The sequence below is a fragment of the Canis aureus genome, chromosome X (genome assembly GCF_053574225.1).
Source record: "Canis aureus isolate CA01 chromosome X, VMU_Caureus_v.1.0, whole genome shotgun sequence".
In the NCBI taxonomy this organism is placed as follows: domain Eukaryota; kingdom Metazoa; phylum Chordata; class Mammalia; order Carnivora; family Canidae; genus Canis; species Canis aureus.
In genome coordinates, this window is record NC_135649.1 from 107109386 (window position 1) to 107131203 (window position 21818).

A 21818-nucleotide genomic window follows, 5' to 3' on the forward strand; every position below is an offset into this window, starting at 1 on the left:
GTTTCTCTTTTCATTGTTTTCTTGATTAATTCTGTAACACGAATGAAGTTAGAAAACTAAAGTTTGGAAAATGGAATGAATACATAGATGTAAAGGAATCTGTCAATGTTCCTGTATTTGCCAACATTTTCTGAAATGCTCACTCCATGAAATAAGTGTTAATTAAGTAGACTAACGAAGCAGATATTCATGCTTGCTTATCCCTGTGTGGTAAATTCTGTACACTGGCTAGAAGTTAACAGGCAAATTGGTTAGCTAAATTATGAAGGAAGCTTAGTGAGCTGAGGTCCTATGAATAGTTTTTTGCTTGGTTTTATTTTTCATCTACAACTTTATGGCTCTCTGTTTCAGAAAGCTGAAGTAGCCCACCATAGCCACAGCAGGTCGAATCCCATTTAGTAGTGAGTCTTTCAGTGGCTCTTTTTACTGCTCACCTCAATAGCAGGATAAGTGAACATAAAAACTTACTTTTGGTAGATACTTCAAGTGTAGCCCACCCCCAAGTAAGAAGATAACCCTGAACAGCAAACAGAAGAGAAAAAAAAGCAAAGCGTTTTTTTTTTTTTTCCATTTCTATATGGTTTTCATTAGAGTCACTGGCCAAGTTTCCATTAACTTTCCTCATGGACATCAATACTCATTTTAAGATTGTACTCCTACAAATGTAGTGAGGTTGCATTGCGGACCAATGGGGACTGATCACAAACTTCCTATTCACCGAACTTAATTCTTAGATGCAGTTTCACACTTCTGACCTTGTTTTCCAAATAGTGACTTTCACATAACAATCAGATATTTATTTTTTTACACTGTACTTATCTACCCTGAATCCCTTAAGAGACATTCAGAGAAGATATCTATTTAATAATATATCAAGACAGTCAAATGTTGTTCTGAGTTGGTTTGGGTGTATCATAAAGTCAGTGAGAGAATGAAGTTTTCCCCTGAAGCCATGACAACCTATTTAACGAACATTTAAATTTGCTTTTTGTTCCAACAACCCAGCCTACACTGAAATTCTAGAACACTTACCTCTTCTACTATCTCTCTTCATCTTATTTGGATCTTCATAGTCCCCCACCCAATTATATTCCACTGGCATAGATATAGGTCGTAGCTTGCCTAAACACAGAGAACAAAATTCACATCATTGTTTTTCTTCCCCATGTCCGCTCATACTTAACACTGATTTTTAGCTGCAGTCTGCAAAACACACTCACTCATATGCAACGTTACGGTTGGCATTTGTGTAGATGAAAAATGTGTGTTTTGAGCCAGAAGGTGAAACTGCCTGTGGCAATTGGCCAGGTGATAATGCAATCTTAAGGCATCCTTTCATAAATAATAAAGAACAGCCTAGGTTTGCTCTCTTAGGAGCCCCAGACTTTAAGGATATGGTCCTTTACAAAGAGTATCACATTTTAGGGATTTTTACTTTCTCTTCAGTCACTGGATCTCTGTCTTATTCCCCAGTGCCCACACGTCTACATCTTGATAGCCATTCTCCACGATACTAGCCCCTTGTGTTTAACCTGCCTGCAAGGACGTTAACCCACTGTGGCATGCTGGAAGGCTACAATGTGAACTTCCCATCCTCACTGCCTCCTAACTCCTATCATAATAAATACCTTTTGGATATACCACCATGCTTTAGCAATATGGCCAGCATCCCTTTTATGGCCTATAGCTGGGTCTGCCCCCAAGCATCTCTTGCTATTGTGAACAAGTCTGGTTTCCAGATCCAAGGAATCACTGCTTTGGCCTGTCCTGTTCCCCTCTGTGTTCTTACTAAATAGCATTTTACTTTAGCAAGCAGAACTCATGGCATAGACTTCAAGGATAACTTTTTGGTGAGGCTGCAGTATATTATTTTTGATCAACTTGAAATTCTTGAAACACAAAAGAGTCAAAGAAAAGCATACAAAAGTTTAAAAAGGATATCCAGCACAATGCCTGGCATATAATAACCGCTGAATACATTTTAAATGAATGAAAAGCCAAAACTCATACGGGACTGGATCATAATAATGATTGATTATGATGCTCTTGGTAATAGTACTAACACTTACATATCATTTACCATATGCCAAATACTGTCTAAGGGTTTTGTTTAATCCTTGTAACTGTGAGAAATATATTATCATTACCCTCATTTTACCAGATGAAGAAACTGAGACAGGTTATGTAACTGGCCCAATGACACACAGTTGGGGTTGAAACCCAGGCACTTAAACACCACTTCTGCCCATAATTCTTGATGACTTCAATATTCACTCTCCAATATTCTGGTCTCTCAGTTTCTTGAGGTTCTCTCCTTCCATCCATTCCTGTGGTCATATGCTCAACCTGTCAACTGCAAAGGCTGTAATCCCTTCTAGAATCCCACTTTTCAACTACCACCTCAACTACCACCTACCAACTGGCACCTATTTCTAGTGCCATCCTCACAGTATTCCAAGTCCAAAAATCCTCCTCCTTAATCTACTGATGTTCCCACCTTCCAGCACCTCTTGGTCACTGTATATCCTCTTCATTTCCCTCCTTTCCCAGCTAAATTTCATGACCAATTACTATGATCAGTCCATGTATTTAAAAAAATTCTTTTAGAATACTCCTAATTCTGTTCCTAAGGAAAAGGTTACCTTATGGATTTTATATTATGTACAGTGACAGTTTACCTAGTATATTTTGCTAAGCTCTTTGAAAGTCTGAAGATGAACTAAATATGATAAAATTATTAATGAGCCAATAAATGTAGTGTTTATTTAAATGTGGCTTCCTTTCAAGGTGTGCAAACACCTTTATAAATAATCACAATTCCAAAATTCTGAGTAGATCTTTGCACTTTTACAAAGGGAGAGCTTTGGGAGAGCGGATGCAGGTCAATATATCCTGCCTTCCCAGGGTTGAGTAAAGCTTTCAAGAAATATTTAGTTTTGTCATGTCTATTCAACTGCCTGACAGAATCAATCCTCCAGACTTTCAATGTTCTGATTTCTGTATTTTCAAAACTCCTACAACTTATTTCTTTAGAATCTGTTTTTTAAAATAAACTCCATCTCAGCACGTGCACACTGAAACTGAAGCAATTAACAGCCCAAACCCTGTTTCTACATCCCACCAAGAAAATCCTTTGGAAAGTAACAATCCAATAAATAAACAGTTGTTTTTCTTGCTCTATATGTTATTATATGTACATATAAAGTAGTTTGATACTTTTCAAAGAATTGATTGGTTATTTGGAGTCAAATATATATGCACAAGAACAAGAAGAAATATATTCACATATAGAATATGAAATACGTAATTGTATTCGTTGTATTTTGGGTCATCTCCGAGATTCTCAAGGAACTAAGTCATTGAGGCATGAGGCCTTTGATATGTCTGGTTATATTATTAACCATAAGGAAAAATTTTCAGAGGATTAAACACTGACTTTCTGGTGACTTATTAGTAGAGTATGTTGTATATTGCTAAGGTAAAATTGAGAAAAAGGTATTGAATTAAACAAAAAACTGAGATAAAAATCTTAATTAACATTCACTTCTGGAGGACATCAGGGCTTTTGCTTTTAGTAGTTATAAAGCTATGAATTTATCAATGCAAGGAAAAATAATTATTTTAAAAAGTATTATTTGTTTAGTTATAAGAAATAATGTTACTTATAAGTATTACTCCTTTCATAAATGTTTTAATTGTGTTGAAAAATTGAAAGAGACTTAATAAAACAGAATGAGGTAACACTCATAAACAGCAGTCCTTGGCAAATTAAAAAAAGACAATGGCTTAAATAATTTCTAATTCCAAATACAGAGATCTTGAATTGCAGCATGGAAATGTTTGCCACTGCCTACGTCTAGCAGGACTTTAATTTCACAAAACAGCAAAGTTCAAATGGAAAAAGAACTTTATGGTTTATTGCTGCAGTATGACTGGTTAAAAAAAGAGTACTATAAGCATTATTGTTTGATTTAAATCAAATTTACACTATTATGAATATATATAAGGTGTTTTTACATTTGTAATGACTTTTGAAGGCTTTTTAAACACATTTGACTCATTCCTTATGGAAATGTACATATACTAATAATAAATCTCTGAAAGACAATCTGAAAAATGTTAAGACATCTCTTTAGGTAGTAACACTTGTATTTACTAATTCATGATAAAAATTAATAACAATAGTCAAGAATATAGTAAAAAAGAGCCCATTCAAAAATCCTGCTGGCCACTTCCTCTTAATTTTATTCCTCCAACCATAAACCATTTATTAATTGTAGAGTACATTTGACACCCTATTATAAGCCTTGTGATATCTCTGTGCTAGTGTCTCACAGTTAAACTATTTTGTTACCTGGCTTTTCATATCTGTTGCACATCTGGAGCTTTCTTTCTAAGTTGGGTTTTCATAGAGGCAAGTATTATGCACTGCCTTTCTTACTGTATTCCAATAAATATAGAGTTAAAAGATAACTAATTTTGATTTTGTTTGCATTTTTATTCTGAAATTGATGGCAAGTGGTTTTTTTATTATGACTATATATAGCTGTAATTAAACATAAATAGAACACTAAATATAATTTTAGGAATACTGACAATGATGGGCGCTTGGATGGCTCAGTTGGTTAAGCATCCAAACTCTTGGTTTCAGCTTGGCTTATGGTCTCGAGGTTGTGAGATCGAGCCCACATCAGGCTCCATGCTCAATGTAGAGTCTGCTTGAGATTCTCTTCCCCTCTTTTCCTCCCCCTACTTGTGTCCTCTCTCTCTAAAATACATAAAATTAAATAAATAAAATCTTAAAAAAAGAATACTGACAATGATGGAGTACTTTATAATGATCTAAAGTACTTATTTTAAAATGAAATTGCTATGTTTTAATTTTACTGTACAGAATTGCTTGGAAATAAACTGGCATTTCCCTTAGATAATAAAGCATATATTTGGTGCTATTGCAAATGCTCCAATGCCCTTTGGTGGAGCTAATTGCTCACTCTTCTGGTATTTTTCATAGTGTTTTTGGTATATATGCATTATTATATGTTATTATATTATATCTGTCTGTTAAAAGTTTTTCTACTTTTTGGTAGAAATTAGGTCTTAGGTATCTTTGTTATGAGTGCCTCTGGCAAAGACACTGACCCAGAGCAGGTATTGATTAAAAATTTTTTTGAGTGCTTGAATGGAATGATGCTGGACATTAGGGATACCCCCAAATTACTGGGCCGTTTGCTGAATCTGAGTCCCTCTTACTTACTCAAAGGCATCTCCTGTGCAATGCTCACTTATTTCTCCTGCAGCATCGATTCTTCCCTTACTACCCAATGATTCCAACTAGCAAATAAACATGCTGTAATTTCTTCAATCTTTAAAAAACAAAAACACCACCTCTCTTCACCAGCAAACTGCCACTCAGCTACCACTTCATTTCTCTGCTCTCCATTACAGAAAAACTCCTAGAATATAAAACTCATTTATATTCTCTGTTTCTAATTCCTTTCCTTTTTTTCTAGCTTTATTAAGGTATGATTGACAAATAAAAATATTATATATTAAAGTTGTACAACATGACTTTTTAAGGTGTGCAATGTGATGACATAATACACATATACACTGTAAAATGATGACTACAATCCAGTTAACACATCCTTCAGGTCACATGGTTACCATCTGTATGTGTGTATATGTGTGGTGAGAATAGTTGAGACCTGTTCTCAAATTTCAAATATAAAATGGAAAACAGTATTGAGGTTCCTCAAAAACAACACAGAGCTACCATATGATCCAGCAACCCTACTTCTGGGTACATATCCAAAGAAAATGAAATTAGTATCTCAAAGATACTGTATCTTTGATCCCATATTCACTGTAGCATTATTCATAATAGCTAAGACAGGGAAATAATCTAAGTGTCCATTAATGGATGAGTGGATAAAGAAAATATGGTATATGTATACAACAGAGTAATATTCAGCCATAAAAAGATAGAAATGCTAAAATTGTGATGATGGATGAATCTGAAGGACATTATGCTAAATGCAATAAGCCAGACACAGAAAGACAAATAGTGTAGGATCTCACTTTTATGTGGAATCGCCTCCTCTTTCTTTCTTGAACCTTCTCTGATTAGGCTCTTGCCCTCAAACTATACCAAAATTGCTATCGTCAAGGTCACTCGCACCTTCATGTTGCTAAATCCAATAGACAATTCTTAGAACCTCTGACTTTTCTGACTTATTTGTAGCATCTGACACAGAGGATTACTCCCTTCTTTGAAACATTTCCTTTATCTGGCACCCAGGATTGTCCTCCTCTGGTTTGCCTCTCCTCTTCTCATGCTAAATTCGCATACACTCTTGAGAGCTAAGCAAAAATGTCATTTCTTCAGGGATGCTCTTCTTGACCTCTTACTCTAGGTTGGGTTTCTATGTATTTATTCTCATTTTCTGTATAGTTTTTCCTCATAGTGTGCCATTTATAGTCAAATAAATATTCATTAAATTAGTTGCTTCAATTCAGCCTCTCTTCTAGAATGTAAATTTCACCAAGAAAATTTCTCTGTTTACTGTGTTATCTCCAGCGCATAGTACAGTGCCTTAAACACAGTCACTGTTCAATACTTAGTGACTGGTTATTTGTTAAGAAAGTAAACAGGGGACCTTCCTCACACATATAGTTTCTTTCTCCTTCCTTCCTGTCAACTTTTCCTTCCCCTCCCCCTCATTTTTCCTTCCCATCCCTTCCCTTTCTCGCTTCCTTTTAATGTAGGATGTCAACCTTACCAACCTCCTTCATTTCTAACAAACTAAGCCTTAGAGAGCAGTTTGGTAATCACGTTAGAACTAGGCGTCCTGCTTCCTGATATGCAGAAACATTCCCATGTTAGACTACCCATGAAGTCTGTTGAAATACTACCGAATTGCTGCCTTCTTCAATTTTATTTACCCCCCTTCTTAATTCCGTCCTCAGACATGCTAAAATCATTAAATTTTAGGGTGATAAGCAGCATCTGAGAAGCAATCTTGTCTCTTACAGTTGCCAAAGAGTCGAAAAAAGACTTTAGAGAAATTTCTACTGAAGTCTGACATACCCTTTAACGCTCACAAAAAAAAAAAAAAAAAAAAAGCTTTCTCTAGTCTAAGGAGAAAAAATATATACATACGCACACACATATACACATCTGTTCTGAATATTTTAGCCAATATTTTGATGAAAATGAGTGTAGTAAGGAATGTTAAGCTACAAGCATGCCACATATACCCATCAAACTCCCCCCATACCAGACAGAAAAATTACTTTCAGATGGTTGACTGCATTTCTAGGAAAACATCCCGAGGTAATTTAAGGTAGACAATCACACATTTAAAGAGGAATAAAACGGAACTGAATGGAAAGTCAGTAATTTTTTAAGAATAAAGGCAACTTATCTGGATCTAATAAAATAAGTAAAAACAGGCACTTTGATCTTTAGGGCCATATTTTTTAAATTTCATTTTTAGATAAAAGAGCTTGGGAAAAAGTTGGATCGTAAACATTTCAATGTGATGATTATTTAAATATTGGCTTTAAGGCCTTAAATAATCAAAATCAAATAGAAACCCAATTATTACTAACTTGAGCTCTTCTCAGTTTCATTAATGGAGAACAAAAACAAAATCTAATTTCAAAGAATAAGCTACATCTTGTTTGTAAATTTTCCTATTGCTTTCTAAAAGTGATCTAGACTTTAAATTGGGAGTAATGTAAAAATTATTGTAGAAAATTTTTAACCGTATCAAAAATTATATGGAACTTTTAAGACTTGTTTTCAAGGCCTATTATATTTTGAAGCAGATTACCTTTTGTAAGCATTCTACCAAGAGAACAACTGGGCCGTACACATTAGAGTTTGGAAAGACAGGTTTTTATATGTTGAAATGTCTGCCACTGTGCATAGAGTTACTTCTTCTACATTAGAGGGGTGTGAGGACTGGGAAAGATTCAGATGGTTTAGTGTTTAAGCGACAAAAGACTTCTGGGTCCTTCTCTGAAGGCTCTGGTGGGTAAAAAAATGAGCTATGCTAAAATACTATTGCCCCATGCTGTGCTCAGCATTAATACAGTTGTGGACAAGAAAAATGACATGAGTATGTAAATATTATTGGTTAAAAATATTCCATTTTCAAGTTAAACAACTACAAATTAAAGCCCTCTCTTTTATTTTTTCTGTAGTTTCAAGTTTTTGTTTAAAATCCAGTTAGTTAACATACAGTGTAATATTAGTCACATTTTACAAAAAATTTTAGTAAAGCAGTGTCTTGAAAATCTTATCAACATATGGAAGAGAGTCCTCTTTTCTCACGAAGAGTGAAAAAGACAATGATTAAGACCATCAATTGAAGACTCTCTTTTGAAATAAACAGAATGACATCTTGTAATAACTTTATTCCTTTCACATATTTTTCCTTTGGGAATACACAAGTCATTAAAACTAGCAAGAAAGGTAGAGATGAAAAACTGAGAAGACACACCAAAGTTAATTCCTCAGGATTTCATCAGTAGTCAGTGTTGGAGTCAGTTCAGGAATATACTTTTAACTTCCTATCCCAGTGCTCTCTTTGCTACATCAGATTGCCTTGGTGACAAATTCAAGACCATTGCATTACACAAAAATCCAATTCTTTTATCTTCAAAAACAATTTAGTGACATGTATGAATATTGCTTTTGTTTAAGTGTCCTCCCAGCCAGTTTGCTACTCTTGCAAAAAGTTCTTAGAAGTTATGTGAAGTACTAATAGATGATTGGAAAATAAACTGTGGATGTAGCTTTGTATTTCCTATCCATCATCTTTTTTTTAATTTATTTTTTATTGGTGCTCAATTTACTAACATACAGAATAACCCCCAGTGCCCGTCACCCATTCACTCCCACCCCCCGCCCTTCTCCCCTTCTACCACCCCTAGTTCGTTTCCCAGAGTTAGCAGTCTTTACGTTCTGTCTCCCTTTCTGATATTTCCCACACATTTCTTCTCCCTTCCCTTATATTCCCTTTCAATATTATTTATATTCCCCAAATGAATGAGAACATATAATGTTTGTCCTTCTCCGACTGACTTACTTCCCTCAGCATAATACCCTCCAGTTCCATCCACCTATCCATCATCTTAACCAAGATGGAAAAAACATTGCTTTGACATGATGTGTCAACTTATAAGCTTACTTATAAAATAATGCTAGGTTATCACATGTATACTTTTAAATGATTGTATACTGTCTTAATTTTTTGTTCTAATATCTCTAGTCATTAAATAATCAATGTACAATCTTTAGTTATCTCTTCTTTAACAGAACTCTTTGTAATATTTGACATTTTCTACCCTCCCTTCTCCCCCCCCCCCCCCCCAGGGATCTATTTCCTCCATGATTTCTGGCAAATTGTTTTGCAGTGATACCATTAATTCTACAAGGAGCCTGGAGGATAGAACACCATGCACTGATCTTTCCAGTTAGTATTTATTACTTGAGTTTGGACTTTTTATCGCAAATAAGATTTATTCTATAAAATGGCTTTTCTGCAAGATAGAAATGAAAACAACATTCAGCAAGCCGTCTGCTTGGGTATGCTTTGACCTAAGAGTAGACGCTTTTCCAGGTTGCCTGCAGTTAAACATCTGGCTCTTGATTTTGGCTCAGGTCATGATCTCAGGGTTGTGAGATGGAGCCCTGCATCAGGCTCTGCACTAGGCATGGAGCCTACTTAAGATTCTTTCTTTTCCCACTCCTCTCCTTTCTCCCCTTCTCAAAAGAAAAAAGAAATAGAATAGAGGCCTTTCAAAATGCTTATCTATTAAGTTAGAGGTTTGGAACTTAAAACACAAACTTTTATCATTGGTATGAATCTTTAAGAGGAGCTGCAAAAGTCTATTTTAGCATTTTCCAAAATATATTCCATCAAACATGAGTTCCATTGAGAGGTTAATAAGTATTTTGTGACCAAAACTGAAAAAGATACAATGTACAAATACATTCAGGAAACAATAAGCTAACCCAAATTCAAGAAGACCTTCAAAGCCTTTAGTATGCTAATGTGAACTTATTAATCGCCAAGAAGGGGATAAAATATTCAGAGCTTCCCAATCTTATTTAACCAGATAACTTCTTTCTTTTAAAAACATACTTTTTCAGAACTAGACATCTGAAGAACATATTTGGGAAAATGATGGATTCTTAATCCACAATGTGATGTGAAAGCTCACACTAACCACTCTTAAATTTTACCTAGCTGCCATTTATTATATTTTTTCCATATGGAAAAATGCATTTTGATTTCAACTAGGGACAATGGGTCCTCTCCTGCTCCAGGGAATACCATGATTAGGTTTTCTATTGTAGAGCAGACACAACATTATATTACTTCTGCCCAGAGACTGTGTTGTGACTAAATGTAGGTCTCTCCTTGCAGGGCAATAATTTCAGAGATTCTTTGAATTAAAAAAAAGGCAATTGGCCCAGTGTCATACAAGGGCTCTTTGATTTTCTACTCACATATACCTGCTTCCATATTAAATCTGTGTGCAGTTGATTCTTCTTAAGTTAGTTAAGGGTTTCTCAATAGCAGAACTCTTGACATTGTGGATTGGATTATTCTTTATAGCTGGGAGCTGTTCTGTTCTTTGTAGGATGTGTACTAGTATCCTAGGCCTCTACCCAGTAGATGCCAGTAGCATTTCCACCTCTGGTTATGACAACTATAAATGTTCCCCCAAATTGCAAATCTTCCCTGGAGGGCAATACTGACCCCAGTTGAGAATCACTGACTTAGGCTGTTTCTACTCTTGGCTTCCCATTTTGTCTTTAAGGGAATCACTATTTCATCTAGTTCATATCTTTCTGTTGATGAATTCATTTTAAGATTGACTTCTTTCCTCTGACAGTTGCATCAGTTTTGTTGACTTGGGTTTGCTAATCTTTCCATTTTACCCAAATACTGATACTCTGGAACTTGGTTAAGAGTTCCTTTTCCTTAATCTTACTATTTTATCCATCGCCTAGCACTTTAATTTGTTCAGGATGATTGTTTTCTTGCCTGGTTTTATTTTTTTTTTGAGAGTCTCCAAGTATTTTATTTATATATTATTTTTGTTCTTCTTTTCTTCCCCTAGCAATTAATCTTAAACCTAAAAAGATCCAAACTGTTTTCAGAATTCTGACGCTGTGAGGTTCTACTCAGGCCCTTCTGTCCAGAATATGAGCTAGTGGTTTCCACGATGGAACTTAAAAGAAGATTTGGATCAGGGCAGTTTTTAGCGTTATTACCTATTTGAATGCTCTTCCTTCTGGTTTTCAAAACCAAACCAAAAGAAATGGACCAATTCTATTCATATTTCTTTTAATTGCTATGATTTAAGTGGCTGGTTATTGGGTAGGTAAAGGGACCAAAACAAGGAAATACTTTCGGCCCCTTTGACCTTTATTAAATCCCTCCATAGGGAGAGGATAAGTGTTAATTTTATCCACAGGCACTTGACAATCTTTGGGACATTTTCATTTATAACCAGGAATAATTCGTTATACCATTTGGACACTATTTCTTGAGTACTTTCCATGTGGCAAGAATAGCCCTAAGTGCCAGACATACATTATCTCATTTAACCCTTATAGAAACACCACAAGTAATATTGCCATTCCATTTTACAGACAAGGAAACAAAAACAGGGGTGCCTGGGTGGCTCAGTGGTTGAGCATCTGCCTTTGGCTCAGGGCGTGATCCCGGAGTCCTAGGATCGAGTCCCACATCGGGCTCCCCACAGGGAGCCTGCTTCTCCCTCTGCCTATGTCTCTGCCTCTCTGTGTCTCTCATGAATAAATAAATACAATCTTTAAAAAAAAGGCAACAAAAACATAGTGAGGTAAGGCTCAAGTTCAAGGTCAATCAGTTATTAAAGGCCAACCTGTGACACCAAACTCAGATCTCTCTGACTTCAAAACACATGCTCTGCTATTTCTATAAGTAAAAGCACACAAATTAGGGAAGAGTGCCTTCCCTCATTGCTTACTCTGATATTTACATTAGGAACAGACAAGTTTCTATTTCTCTAAAAATATTGCTGAACTACTTTTCTATCCATTATTACATGGTCCCTTATCACCATCAGTTTGATGTTCAAAATTATTTTGTGAAGCTAATCAACATGCAGTCTTTATGAACCGTACAAATTAAGTCCAAAGGTAGAATTCCTGTGACTATAGTATACGTCTCATATTTCTACATTTTTGATTCAATAATTTCTAATACTGTGGTTAGTTCTGGTTTGGAAGTGGTACATTTTACTTGAACAAAGACATTTTGTGTGGTTAGTATCTCAATTTCTTTTCTTTCTAAAAGCATAGCTGATGAATGACAGCTGAACTTTTACCTGATTAGGAAGACAATTTACATTTAAAAATCATAGGAAGGAGAGAAGTATTCCAAAATAAAAAAGTATGACTGTATCATGTATACATGATGCTTTAAGAAATGTTTTGAATAATGTTATTAATTATAATTTAACTGGCCAAAAAGTAGAATGAGATTATAAGACAAAGACGATGTTGCAGTGTGATAAGAGACTCTGGAGCCTACAGATAATTTCCTCTCCTCACAGTGATAGAGTAGTTCATAGTGTCATTGCCCATAGGTTCTTCACCATGCTGTTTGAAGTCATTTCAAGCCATTTGCTATTCATGTGGATAGATGGGACATGGTAGTTTTCTCTTGTCCCAGCTACTCGAGGGGAAAATGTTAGGTATAATGTTATGGAAATTAATTTTCCTCAATGCACAATGTATACAAATAACATGTGGAACATTTCTAAAATAACAGCTTTGCCCTCATTCACGTGTTTTTTGTGAGGTTCTGGATTCTCAATAAATTGGAAAAGGTCTGGATTCTTTCAAACATATACTATTATGTGATATTATTGTAAAAATATGTGTTCCTCCTATTCTTATAAAATATGAGCACTCAACAGCCACAAAAGGACTCAGCCAACTGTGTCCACCTTTTAGCAGGTTTCTATGCATAGAAATGTGGTATGCTGGAATAGCAAGGGCAAAGAGTCTGTGAACAGCGAAAGGGAAAGTTGATGGGGAATATGGCCATTCTGAAAAGTTGCCAAGCAACTGATTTCATCAAATTTGAACCTTTACCTTTGAAGTATGAGCATATGAGACCAAATAGTTAAAGTGATTTAATGCTGTCCTCTTTCCCCTCTTCTAATTTTCACATTTATTTTTAAAAAAACTGAATCGTCTATTCACCCCATCTAATTCTTCAAAGAATTTAAATGGCTGATATTATTACTATTTACATGTTGAGATCTTTATTTTCTTTTGTTTTTTTCCCCCAGCTGTATTGAGGTATTCTATGAATTGTATATATTTAAGGTATACAATGTGATTATTTGATATATAGAGAATTATGAAATGAGGACCACAATCAAACTATTTTAACACATCCATCACCTCACAGAGTTACCTTGTTTTCTGTGAGATGAGAATACTTAATATGTATTCTCTTAACAACACTAAAGTTTATGCAACAGTGACAACAATGGAAATAAATACCTAGCACATACTGGGCACTTTCCAGGCAACTTGCAATGTGTTGTCATGAAATTCTTACAAAAAGTCTATAAGACAGGTGTTATCTTCATTTAACAAGGGAGAAAATTGAGACCAACATCCCCAAACTCACACTAGATAAAAGACAGGATTACCATGTAGGGTTGATGCCACAGCCAGTGCATCAACCCTACATGGCCAGCAGCCAGAAGCATTGATCTAGGCTGCTTCCTCCACTGTATCTGTGTTTCCAGAAATTCGTCTCATCTATCTTTTTAGGAAAGTAAAACCCATTTTATGTTCTTGGATTTTAAAAGTACATAACTCATTATTGCTAATTTTACCCCTCAATTTAGCTACCTTTTCCTAAGGTCTGTCAGGGCCATGGCTATGTAAAAACATGTTCAGTTTATTGACAATAAATACAGAAATATACAAGAACACACAAAATCAGACCTACTTCTGCTTGCCTGAAATCAAATGCTTGAATTTGCAAAGAGTGATACAATTTCTGGAAATTATTTCTCTACAATTTAGCAAGTTACTGTCATCACATTTAATTAGCTAGTACCATTGGTAGAGTCCCTGGGTATTTAATCCCAGCTCTACCACTTACTAGTTGAGTAAGTTATTTAACCCATCAGTAAAACAAGGATTCTATGAGCACCCACTTCATTGAATTGTTGCAAGGATTAAATGGGTCCATGCCTTTGAAATGCTTAGCACAGTGCCTGGCATATACAAAAGCTAACAGGTATTATTGACATTTCTAGAAGGGCCATCTGCTGTCTATCCATATTACACTTTTCTGATAGATTCGGGCAAGTAATTGTTCTTCTCTTAACTCATTCTTAGCAACAACTAGTGGGTCTATGATATTAAATGAGAACCTTTGTTAAAAAATGTATTTTAAAGTCCACAGTTAGGATATTTTCGGGTATTTTTCTTTATATGTTTGTTTCTTTGCCATTGTGTCCAATGACAGAGCTTCCCTAAATATTTTTGTCTTATGTATCTAACTCTAAAATATGAATGTACTAAGATAGTATGATAAGTATATACATATTTAACCAAAAGCACATAATAAGAACTGAATCATGTTTCTCCTTTGCTTCTCAAAATCCTATCTATACTCTTACAATCTTAACTCTAAACCTCTTTGAAAAAAAAAAGGTAATCTGGGGAGTTAATAGTAGAGAATGGTGGCTAAGCTCATATACAAGATAAGGTTATTTGTGACTACGAAGTAAGTTGAGCACTGTAAGCATAAAGGACTTATTCACTACATTTTAAGGCAACACACAAGTGCTAACATGTTAAATTACTGTCATTTCTAGAAAATATGAAACATGAACATTTTTGTACTTTAGGCTTTTTTATAATATGCTTCAACAGAATCATGTATTTTTGTCATTATTTATTTATTTAATGATTTATTTATCTGTGAGAGGCAGAGAGAGAGAGAGAGAGAGAGCAAGAGGGGGAGAGGGGAAGAGGGAAATGGAGAAGCAGACTCCCCACTGAGCCTGGAGCCTGATTCAGGGCTTGATCCTAGTACCCTGAGATCATGACCTGAGATGAAACCATGAGTCAGACACTTAACTGACTGAGCCACCCAGGTGCCCCTATTATCATTATTTTTTAAATCCAAGAAAATACTGTCACACTTGGAAGTCTATGTAATGGGACCACTTTATAGATTAAATAAAAAAAAGTCATTGATAATTGCTTATCAAGTTTTGGGATAATTTGTATTGGGACCTTTCAGGTCTAGGCTGAGAGATTTTACACTAACCCCCAGATCTCAGACCTAGGTTTGGGGATAACTAATATTTAGAAACCCTAGGGGATGACTATTTATCATTTAAAACTCCTCATAAATGTCACTTTTTTAATGTGACTTCCCAAGAAGACTCTGGGGTTTCAGCTCCCAGCCTACTGTACTACTCTGTTCACATACTCCTACTTACCTAAAGTTATTACAATGCATCTCTTTGTTTCTTCCCTCTTGGTTATGATTGCCTTCTAAGGAAAATTTATGTTTTATTCACCTTTGAGTCTACAGTGACTGGATGACTTTATGTACACAACAAATATTAACTGAATGAATTAAGAAGTGAATTAATCTTTGGGAAAATTAAGGACACAAATTAATGTGTGTGACAGGCAGAATTTATTACTTATGATCTGATTTTAAAAAGGTTTTAATACATTAACTCACTGGTTACCTGGCACAACCTACAGGCTGTGCTAGAAAATCTTCACTGAAGTATCTGTAAGTATCTATTTCCACTGATGGTTCAGATCATATTTCATGTTCAAAAGTTATAAAAACAAACAACCTTCTAGGATCAAAAGTAAAATAACTTTTTATTTTTTAAAAGATTTTATTTATTTATTCATGAGATAGAGATAGAGATAGAGATAGAGATAGAGATAGAGATAGAGATATATATATATAGAGAGAGAGAGAGGCAGAGACACAGGCAGAGGGAGAAGCAGGCTCCATGCAGGGAGCCTGACATGGGACTCGATCCCTGGTCTCCAGGATCATGCCCTGGGCTGAAGGGGGCGCTAAACCACTGAGCCACCTGGGCTGCCCAGTAAAAGAACTTTTTAAAAAACTTCCTATCCCTCTTTTAAGCATATATATATATATATATATATATATATATATATATATATATTTCTTTTCTCCTAAGTTGCTTATAAAAATCTATCATATCGGGAGCCTGGGTGGTGCAGTCAGTTAAGTGTCCTCCTCCTGGTTTCAGCTCAGGTGGTGATCTCAGAGTCCTGAGACTGAGCCCCGAGTCAGGCTCCCCGCTCAGCACAGTCTTTTGGAAACTCTCCCTCTCCCTCTGCCCCTCCCCTTGGTGCTCTATCTCTTGCTCTTACTCTCTTTCTCAAATAAATAAATAAATCTTAAAAAATATATCTATAGGATATCTACACTTTCTAAAATTTAGACAGTCTTCTATTTTATTGGGAGAGATAGGATTTGTGGAACATGATGACACTAGGTGGTTTAAAACTGTAGTCTGAAGGGACTAACAATTCATAGCCATTCAAGTAAGAACCAAGTAAACATTCTTTATACAGTTATTGGTAATCTACTTCATCTGGTGACTATGATTTCCCCTTAAACATCCTTATCTACTTAAAAATAAGTAAAAGCAGCCAAAACATTCTAAGAGATAAAAAAGAGTTGATATACATTACTGCCTATCCAACACTAGGCAGTCAATAAGTATTTGGAATGAATGAGTAAAAATAAAGATTTACGTGATAAAGCAGGGGTAGGAATAACAAGGATGGCAGGCTTCTATACTGCTCTGTACTGCAGACATTTATATTATAATGGGGGAAAAAGCAAATGTGCAAGTACCTTCAAATTATGACAGTTTAAAAAAAGTGCCAGCAGAATAGATTAACTGAGGAGCTATGTTAAAAAAAATCATTACTTATTATTATGATAAAAAGGCACATGTACAGAGAATAACACAAGGTAAGCTAAGTATGGTTCCTATTCTTTAGGACCATTTTGGGCAAACCTTCTCATACATATTCTCATAATTATTACCAAAAAGCTGTAAGGAAATAAGGCACATGTAATACGGTACATGATGACCAGTCATTTGGGACCACAGGAGGGAGACATATGGCCATGGTGGACAAGGAAGGGGGGCAAGTGGAAAAAAAAAAAGCTAAAAGCAACTGTCTGTCCTGCTCAGCTCCCACTGATCATCGGTACTAATTATCAAGGATCATGTCTTTCCCCTTCTCTATGCTCCTCACTAAAATGATTAGTTAGAAAACTGGAAAAGGAGGAGCATAGAGTTCCAATTAAATCCATTCATTCTTGCAATGGGATCATACCTTTACTACTTTAACTTTAGGCAAATTAATCTGTAAATCTTCGTATACAATGTATAAATTTAAAGTATTTGTGACTGGGTTACTCTCTTGGTCATACATGGAAAAACAGAAGTCAGAGATGAAAAGTCCTAGGGATGTGGTAACTCTAAGGCCATCTCTGATTTAAATACAATGTGTGTTTCCTATTTAGAATTCACTTCCACTCAAATTTTCCAACTTCTTAAAAACACAAAAATTGAGGTGAGATTTCCTTCAGAAAGTTTATCTGAAGTTTTTTTTAATCCCTAAGGAATAAGGAGTTAATTTTATACAAGTCAAGTTAATAGGAAGCATTCATCTTTCTTTAAAAAAGGAAAAGTGAATTATTCCAAGTTGGCAATATCTAATGTTACAAAAATTACATGTGATTCAAGGTTTCCTTAAGTCATTAATGAACTAAAATGCTACCTACCATTCTTACCTATCTTTGGAAAATTTAGAATAATTTTTAATATCATGCTTCATATTGTTGAGATTCCACTTAGAAGTACATGACAGACACAGATCAATTATAAAGATTCAAAAGCTATCAAGTAAATCAAGTAATTTTCATAACCCAAAAGCCTATGAAAAGAAATAGAGGTTCTCATGCGAGACATATGTAAGAAAAGAACTCTTACCATAAGTTGGGGTGCTTTCTCGTCTTCCTTGACTACTTGATCTTCCTTTCTCATATTCATAGCAATACAAGACAGTATCTTCCTCGACAATATTAAACCTCTTTCGATATTCCTGATCCAGAAATGAATTTGGTGATTCAGATCCCTTATGCACTGGCTTGCCAACCATATGTCCTCTGAGGTCTTCACAAGGAAGGTTTCCTTTTTCATCTCTAAAGAAAGGGAAAAATTAAAGGAGAAGGATGTAGGAAAGTGTTAGGGTGGTAAAATGGCAGAGAGGGTGTAACACAGTTCATAATATCCGTTTCATACAATATATTTTCTGATCTTTCCAAACTTTCTTTGAGGTTTAAAGGGCAATTTTTAATTATTCCTATATTGCAGGAAAATAAATGCTGAGGATCAGAGAGGTCAAATGACTTGCCTAAACACCATACAGCTAATAAATAACAACATTGGACATGAACCCTGGATCTTCTAACTCCTGCTCTACTCCATTTTCACTGTATTATGTCATACAGAGGAAAATCATGTCAGCACATAAATTTAGTGTTGAATTCAGTATGTGTAACAACGCTAACAGTATAGGTTTTTTTTTTGTGCCAGGTTAACTACTTGATGCATAGTAGTATTTGTGCTGCTTAAAAACAAGGATGTATTTATAAACTACCATCTCTGTAAGGATATTAGCAGCCTTAAGAACCAAATTAGCATTCTATAAACTGGTATTCTTAAGAATTTCAGATAGCTTGTTATTAGTTTAAAATAGACCTTATTGAATAGACTTTCAGTATTTAAAATCTATGGATCTCATTTAATATTAAAAATATACACTCATAGGGGATCCCTGGGTGGCCCAGTGGTTTGGCGCCTGCCTTTGTCCCAGGGTGCGATCCTAGAGTCCCGGGATCGAGTCCCACATCGGGCTCCCGGCATGGAGCCTGCTTCTCCCTCTGCCTGTGTCTCTGCCTCTCTCTCTCTCTCTCTCTCTCTCTCTGTGTGTGTGTCTATCATGAATAAATAAAAAATAAAATATACATTCATAGAACTAATTCTAAATGGATAGATCAAAATTTCATTACCCATTTCTTATGGAGATAGGGTAGAGGAACCTGACAAAATATGGAATTTAGGATGATGCAGGTTGATTTCTTCTATAGGATTCTAGAAAAGAGAAATCTCATTATTTATGGGATCCCTAAAACTGTTACTCACATATAGTATTAATTTACATAGCCCAAGCAACTGGGCCCCTAATGAGTAGTATTTTGGTAGAAATACTCCACTTTGGACGGGTTAAATTGAACTTGTTTATTTTATGATATGTTTCACTGACTAGCTATGAAGTTTTTTTGTTAGAAAAGCCTGTCTTCTAGAACACCACTATGAATGTAAATGCAATGTTCTTTCCCTTGCAGATCATTAATTTTATTTCCTCCTAGTTCTTAATTGCTTTCAGTTCTACCCTAAACAGTGCCATGAATGCTATCAAACCAGATAAAAATTTAATTTTATGTTAAGTGCTAAGTCTGAAATCTTAAATCAACGGAATTAACTAAATTATAACAAGACAGATAAAAAACCAAAATTTTAATTGATATTATGTCTTATAAAATCGTGATGGGCTTATAAATCTAATGTCAATTCCAAAATATGAGTTACAGTTCAGCAAGAATATTATACTTCTATACTTGTGTACTAGGGTACTACACTTTTGTAGGTATATGCAAATGTCTAGATTTAGGTCTGTCCAAATGAAGAGAGCTACATTCCTAGTATTTGAAATATGCTGAAAGTAGTAAATAATATGCTCAAGACTGATTGAATCAGCAAGTTGCCTCATGTATTTAACTTGTCACAAGCTGAGACTGCCATTTACAATGCTATTCACCCTTATTTTTTTAAAAATAAAAGTATTACTTATTGTTAAATTGTAATTGGATAGCTAGCTCTTAGGCAACATGAAGAAAACAAATACAAAATTCAGACAGAATTTTATTTTCAGCAAGCTAAACATTTTTCCTGAACATATTGCCTGATGCTGTTTATTACTGTTAGTCCTCTATCAAAAAGAGATTGACACTGCAATTAGCTTGAAAACAGCCCTAACGAACTTGTAGCACCGGAGTAAGGTTTTGCCTATCTATAAATGGGCAGACATTTTTATCAGGCCTGTGACATGAATGCTAATGCAGCTGAGATCAGAGGGTGATTCAGCCCTAGTTAATTCACCATGCTCTATTTATATGGACATCCCCATGGCAGAAAATTGCAAGGGCTGGTATTACTCTGTAATGGTATTAGAGGAGGGCCTCATACCAACAAGGAAGATTTATTAGATGTGTCTATATGAAATGCATGCAAATAAAGTTGAATTAAGAAATGTACAAACCAAAAAAAATCTTTGCGGTAGAATGAATTGATATATGTATTGTGTGTGTGTGTGCATATTTGTGTCTGTATCTCTGTATGTGTGCTTGTGTGTATGTACTCACATCACGAGTCCCTGAATAACTCAATGTGTTAGTTTGTCCTGCTGTACAAATTAAAATAAACTTTTTAACGTTATGTGTGTAACAAATCTATGCTTTTACTCTGAAAAGGATTTAAGGAAACAGATGAAAAGTTAGAATACTGCTTTAATGGATTTTCTTAATATTTAATGGCTCAGAGTAAAATTAATGAGAGAAATCAGTGTTTGCACTTGAGAGTTGTGCAAAGATATACACATTCTTGATTTTTGTCATAGAAAAAGAAATTCAGTTAAGTGTGTAAATGCACTATATACTATGGTAATGAAACTATGTAAAGTCATAAGACATATAATTAAAAACTGATCAAATTTCACTCACTCCACATACATGAGTGTTTTAGAGAAAAAGGTACTTTTTCAACTACATTTTCTTCTGGAATAAATGTGTTCAATTGCAAGCCCATGAAAGAATCTCTACCTGACAACTAGCCCTGACATTTTTAAGGTTTTTTTTTTTTTGGTTTTAAAATGAGAGAGATTTTTATTATTTACAATTGAAATGAACACTAACATGCCTATCCTACATAAACATGATTTTTAAATATAGGCAAAAAGAAATGTTCAGATGAGTTAAATTAAGTGAACCACATTTAATATCAAAATGAGAGAATGAGATAAAAGTGCCAAGGCTGTATGTATACCATAACTTCAAGTCAAACCAGAAAATGCAGATAATTTTTATGTACAAAGATGCATAAAAAGGAACTCTGATATATGGATTGTTCTGACTGTGCTATATTAAATGACTGTGTGACTTGAATAATAATTTGACTCAAAATATACCTAGAAAATTCTATTAAATTACACACTAGACTAAGGATCAATTAAAGTGATTATGAATTTCATTGAAAAGTATGAAGCTTTCAAGCAATACTGACAAAACAAGTACCACGATGTTGATACTTCAACTTCTTGTATCTTTAGTGTTTCTAAATAGCACGTTCAAGCTTTTTTGTTGGCTTCAATACATTGCCATAATCTTAATCTCCACCATACTGAGAGGACAGAACTCAATCATTTCATTCTTTTGTCTTTTGAAATGTATTTTAAACACTTTCTTTATAGGATATATTTTCTTTATAATTTCCTCCCTAACCAAGAGAAAAAGAAAGAAGATTATAAAACTGCAGAGACTTGATAAAAACAATTTTCTGATGTCTATCTG

General features: G+C 34.9%; 1 protein-coding gene and 1 long non-coding RNA gene across 8 annotated transcripts in view; one reads left to right on the forward strand and one right to left on the reverse strand.

Moving 5' to 3' along the window:
- Positions 1 to 21818, forward strand: part of LOC144308477 (uncharacterized) — a 134380-nt gene that overhangs the window by 89744 nt on the left and 22818 nt on the right. The window lies entirely within an intron of this gene.
- Positions 1 to 21818, reverse strand: part of CNKSR2 (connector enhancer of kinase suppressor of Ras 2) — a 275826-nt gene that overhangs the window by 85384 nt on the left and 168624 nt on the right. For 3 of the 5 annotated variants that reach the window (XM_077889010.1, XM_077889012.1, XM_077889014.1), the window contains 2 exons: positions 18121 to 18332; positions 1033 to 1122 (listed from right to left, as the gene is read on the reverse strand). In XM_077889010.1, the coding sequence (XP_077745136.1) occupies positions 1033 to 1122; positions 18121 to 18332 (302 nt within the window). The remainder of the gene's footprint in view (positions 1 to 1032; positions 1123 to 18120; positions 18333 to 21818) is intronic. The other 2 variants (XM_077889011.1, XM_077889013.1) reach the window with 1 other exon arrangement.